Source organism: Scylla paramamosain, chromosome 30 (genome assembly GCF_035594125.1).
Source record: "Scylla paramamosain isolate STU-SP2022 chromosome 30, ASM3559412v1, whole genome shotgun sequence".
Taxonomy (NCBI): domain Eukaryota; kingdom Metazoa; phylum Arthropoda; class Malacostraca; order Decapoda; family Portunidae; genus Scylla; species Scylla paramamosain.
The window spans coordinates 245,001-250,621 of record NC_087180.1 but is presented as its reverse complement, the minus strand read 5'-3'; the positions used below and the strand labels follow the sequence as shown (position 1 = coordinate 250,621).

General features: G+C 40.8%; 1 protein-coding gene across 1 annotated transcript; it reads right to left on the bottom strand.

Moving 5' to 3' along the window:
• Positions 1 to 2,517, bottom strand: LOC135116137 (uncharacterized). Its single transcript, XM_064033359.1, has 4 exons — positions 2,210 to 2,517; positions 1,532 to 1,723; positions 1,302 to 1,445; positions 1 to 646 (listed from the first exon to the last, which is right to left on the bottom strand). The coding sequence occupies exons 2-4, from the start codon at positions 1,715 to 1,717 to the stop codon at positions 581 to 583; spliced, it is 396 nt and encodes a 131-aa protein (XP_063889429.1). The 5' UTR covers positions 1,718 to 1,723; positions 2,210 to 2,517; the 3' UTR covers positions 1 to 580.
• Positions 2,518 to 5,621: the final 3,104 nt, after the last annotated feature.

The window sequence follows — 5,621 nt, the reverse complement described above, 5'->3', positions numbered from 1 at the left end:
CTAAGCTGCTGCTAACGGCCACGGATGAGGAGAGACATATTAAGAAAAGAATAATATACAAATTAAATCACCACCTCACCTGACCTGACCTCTACGCCCCCACAGGTACGGAAGCTGATCTTTAACGAGTGCGACATGGTCCTGCAGTGCAAGGTGTGCAAAAATTTGTTCAGCTCGGTCGATAATTTCTTGACGCACAAACGAATTTACTGCCAGGAAGAGTTTGCTGATCGGACACTTCACCGCGTAAGTTGAAACCCCAAGTAACTTCCACTAACGCGTTAAACACAATAATAGCAATAACAGTTGTAGAAAAAATAATAGCAATAACAGTTGTAGAAAAATCTTAACTCTTAGATCCTGACAAAAAGTACTGTAACTTCACTACAACCCTCTCTCTCTACACAACCCTTCAAACACCAACAGCACTCGCTCGCTACACCACCACCAGCACCCGCACGCCCACCCCAGCAGCATCAGCGGCAGTAGAAGCAAAAATACGAACATTTCTCCAGCTGCTCAGTCACGGCCAACGTGGTGACAAAGGAGGCCTGGCGGATGGGACAGGTGGATATCCAACTCATGGGGCCGTGATGGGAACGCTGGTGTACAGAAAGAGTCTCGGGTGTTGCGAAGCGGGTGTTGCCTGTTGGAAGGTGGTGATTAGGGTGGGGATGGGGGTAGGCTGTCGATCTCTCTCAGAGAGAGAGAGAGAGAGAGAGAGAGAGAGAGAGAGAGAGAGAGAGAATTAGCGAAAGAGTCCTATTCCTATGCCTCTCTCTCTCTCAAAAACATTTTTAAGTACCGAAAAAAATAGAAATAGAAATAAGCGACGCTGATAATATAACGATATATTTTTTCATTTACTTAATTTCGAGAACTACAAAAGTTAGAAAAACGTTCAGCTGCCGAGGAAATACCGAAGGTAATGATCATTTGTTTTTTTTTCATTTTCTTTATTATTAAATCGTGTTGTAAACGTTTAAAATAAAAGTTTTTTTCGTGTTCTCACCTCATCTATTCATCTGTTTATTTATTCATTTATTATTATTATTACTGTTTCAATTTAAACCCGCTTAGGGAAGTTAGGGGCTTCATCATAGAAAAGGGGAAGGAGGGGCTCTCTCTCTCTCGCTCTCTCTCTCCAGTACACATGTAAACTTTGCGCACATATGTGTGTGTGTGTGGAGGGAAGCCGTACATCTGTTGAATTCAAAGGCTACGCAGGCCACAATCCCTCCAACAAGAACAGCAACAACGATTCTTCTACTACAGTCCCCCCTACAACAACAACAACTTACGCGGTGAAGAAGTGTCCGATCAGCAAACTCTTCCTGGCAGTAAATTCGTTTGTGCGTCAAGAAATTATCGACCGAGCTGAACAAATTTTTGCATACTTTGCACTGCAGAACCATGTCGCACTCGTTAAGGATCAGCTTCCGTACCTGTGGGGGCGTAGAGGTCAGGTCAGGTGAGGTGGTGATTTAATTTGTATATTATTCTTTTCTTAATATCTGTCTAGGTCTCTCACCTCATCCGTGGCCGTTAGCAGCAGCTCAGCGACGTTAACAACCCCGTTCATGGAGGCACCAATAGATCTCCCCTCATCCGTGGCCGTTAGCAGCAGCTTAGCGACGTTAACAACCTCGTTCACTGAGGCATCAATAGATTTCTTCAAGGAGTAGTCAGGATCCTCGGGGAGCTCCAGCACCGTCATTACATGCTGTGTGGGTGAAAACAGTGTTGATTTATCAGTAATATTCCAGTAAACAGCGACTTTCTTGTGACATCCATCCATTAGTGCAAGAGTTAATCTGTATACTCAGTCCTTCACCACTATTCTGTCCACCTCCCTAGTGCAAGAGTTAACCAGTATTTTCACTCCTTGCTAAGTAATAGTAAAGGCATTATTATTATTATTATCATTTTACAAAATCACACATTTCTTATCTATCTTTCCTTCACAATTTTTTAATCCCTTTCCTTCTTCCCTCAAAGGTCAAAACTTGTGTACTTTATAATTAATCACATTTTCATCTATATTCCCCCACAAACTATTTTTTTCCTCTTTCTACTTCAATATAAACACTTTTCAATATGTTTCCATTTTCCTCTAATTATCTCTTCACTTCAAGCATCTGTTTTCATTATTTTTCCCACTGAGGGCTCAAGGAAATAACTGGCTTGGCTTGGGTTAGCACTATCTTACCTCCGAGCTGGGTTGGCCCACAAATCGAACTTTGGAGGCAGAGGAAGAGGTGCAGGAGGAGGATGCTGCATTGTTGCCAGATGTCCCTGCTCCACCCGTTGTAGAAGTAGAATTTTTTTGTACGCAAGCTCTCTCTCCTGCAGCAGATGACACCCCTGCACCTCCACCCGTTCCCGAATTCTTTCCTTCTTTGACTTGTTTTCCTCCTCCTCCTTTGGTCTTGGAGGAGGAAGAGGATGATAATGATTTGGCAAAAACGGAAGAGGAAGAGAAAGGAAGACTGCTTGCCCCTTTTACCAAGTCGTCTTGCCCCTTTTACCATGTCGGAGTTGTTCGGCATTCTGGAATAATAGTACTACTGCTAGTACTACTAGTACGAAACAATTAATACCTAAGCTAACTTAACCTAACCTGATTTTCCTTGTCTCCTGCCCCCTCCCCCCAACACCACACACCCAGTCTTCCACCACAGGACACATTCACCACAGCTCTACCACATCACAATTCTAACCACACATCACCTCTAACTGCAAATAAACCTAAGAGAAATGTCAGAAAATATACTTGTTTTAACCTCACTGGGATCACAAAACATATATTTTTCCAGATTTTAGGCTATTCCAGTCCATTCCAGGCATGGTAGCCTGCTTGTTTCCAGATTTTAGGTCAGAAAATATACTTGTTTTAACCTCACTGGAATCACAAAACATTTTTCCAGATTTTAGGCCATTCCAGTCCATTCCAGGCACGGTAGCTTGCTTGTTTCCAGATTTTAGGTCATTCCAGTCCATTCCAGGCATGGTAGCTTGCGTGTATCATTCCTAATATTGCTACGAGCCACTGGAAACCTAAGTAACGAGTATTTTAAAGCCACTCACGAGATATTGTCAAAATTGAAAGAATCTTAAACCTAGCTGCAATGCTGGATGGGGTCATGGCTTAGCGACAGGCGACAGTTGTAAAAAAAAACGGCTCGAAATCCTAATCAGGTTATGTAATTAGTGGGGGTGACAATTGCGGTCACAAATTAAGAAACACTAACACCACGTAACTGTCACTCTCACTCACCTTAGACATGTGACGTTAATAAAGTTGATAAAGCAGACCTAAACGTAACTCCACACAGCGTCACACTCACGCACTCACTCACTCACTCACTCACACCACATGACACAAAATACGAACATTTTAAACCACACAGCCGACGCTCATTACCTCGCTCAATTTCTCTAGACACACACACACACTCTGCTTTCACGCACCTTAATAATATGAAGCTGCTACGGATGGTGCAATACTCCTTCACGCACCTCTGCACCCCGCCACGCTCACGCACAGTCAGTGAATGCGTCACAAAGTGGAATGAAGGCAAGGAAGAGCACTCGCCTCCTGTGCCCGCGGCCGCCCTCAGTAATAGGTGCGTCACGTGACCGTGCGTGCGTGGCTGTCCTAATTATTGCAGGTGACCACTAAACACAATGCACTCGTGGTGATGGGACAGGTATGCGCACTGAGATAGATCGATGACAATGTGTGTGTTGATGTGTTGTTTGTTTTACTTCATGGATCAAATATTATCTTTGTTTTTGTTGTTATTATTCATTTATGACTTGTACCGCTCGTTCTCGCCCCCTCGTTAACTCGTCCACTCCTTGGTGTATCTTCAATTCCTGGAGCAGTTAACTTTATAACAACCGTTAATCAATATACGATCCTTCGGAATAAGAATAGACCAAGTACCTTTATTTGTTGGATAAGTTTTTATTACGAAAGCAATCACAATTCTTTTAACTGACCGAAATCTTAATACACCCTTTTCTGCTCCCTGCCAGAGGTGAGGATCCTGTATTATATCAACGCTTATTTTCATTTTTTTGTCAACCTGAAGTTTATATTCTCATTTTGGCAGCCTTCCGTATGATTTCCCCTTCAGACAGTAGTGGGTATGCGGGCAAAAGTGACACACACCTCTATCTATCTTTCTTTTGTCTGTCTCTGTCTGTCTGTCTGTATGTCTGTCTGTCAGTCTTTACAACCTTTGATAATAATAACAGTAAAAATAATAGTAATAACCGTAATAATGATAATAATAGTAATAATAATAATAATAATTTATTGTAATCTTGATAATGTTTGTCAGTAATAAAAAGAATTATTTGTAATTACGAGTTTTATTGATTTCATACCATACTGAGAGAGAGAGAGAGAGAGAGAGAGAGAGAGAGAGAGAGAGAGAGAGAGAGAGAGAGAGAGAGAGAGATACACAAAATTTTAACACAACAAAAAAATATATATTACTTTTTTTCATTTATAAGTGTAAATAGATATGCATTACTACTACTACTACTACTACTACAACCACCACCACCACCACTACTACTACTACTACTACTACTTTCATGACACATATATACTAGAAAATAAGAAGAGGTGAAGAGAATAGGGGGAAAAATTGTGAAAAATATTGAAAAAAATGGAGAAATGCTGAAAGAAATGGAGGGAAATGATGAAAAATTATGAAAAAAATAAGAAACGCTGAAAAAATGAGAAAAAATTAAATAATACTGAAGAAATTGAAAAAAAATCGTTGTTGTAATCTAATTCTGCAACCAAACACTACAACTACTACTACAACTACTACTACTATAACTACTACTACTACTACTACTACAGGTACTCCCAGAAGGTTGCCCAGTAGATGAAGTTTAAAACAGCAAAGGTGATTGGGAAGATAAACCTAGCCAGCCTGTCCACCTTGATGGCCTGTGCCCTTCTTTGCTGAGAGAGAGAGAGAGAGAGAGAGAGAGAGAGAGAGAGAGAGAGAATTGGGGATTTGTTATCATTTCAAAACTTACTATCTTCACATTTATGACATTGAAACGCACAAACACACAAACGTACCTTGACAGTTGTGAAATTAATTTTTGCGCTTCCATATTTTGCGCAGTTCTTCAATTTGCGCAAGTGTGATTCGTCTCCCATTATCACACTGATGACTGCGTATTCCATTAATACCAGAAACACGAAGCTAGAGAGAGGGAGAGAGAGATCAGTAGTAGTAGTTGTAGCAGTAATAGTAGTAGTAGTAGTAGTATAAGTAGCAGTAGTAGCCTAGTTTAGAGCAGTGGTTCCCAAACTTTTTCTGGTCGTTGCCCACTTTTCATACATGATCCTTGTCCATGGCCCCCCTCCTCCCCACAACCCTAACCCGTGACTACCGTGAGTGTGTACAGTGCTACACTCATTACGTCCATATATAACAACCACTCTAGCAAATCCTGTAATTTCATTGATTCCATTTGTTATTTTTTCTTTTGTTAATTATTAATAAAGAAATTTGTATTTTGCCTTAGCTGAATCTCATATAATTATTGAAATGGTACTAAAGAAGTAATATAATGCACATTAAAAA

What these genes read in the sequence shown, in the direction of transcription:
- LOC135116137 (XM_064033359.1), bottom strand. Translation starts at nt 1,717, where the DNA reads ATGACGGTGCTGGAGCTCCCCGAGGATCCTGACTACTCCTTGAAGAAA. An exon ending in TGCTAACGGCCACGGATGAG is followed by an intron (nt 1,446 to 1,531) that starts GTGAGAGACCTA and finishes ACGCCCCCACAG; the next exon opens with GTACGGAAGCTGATCCTTAA. An exon ending in ATCGGACACTTCTTCACCGC is followed by an intron (nt 647 to 1,301) that starts GTAAGTTGTTGT and finishes ACCTTCCAACAG; the next exon opens with GCAACACCCGCTTCGCAACA.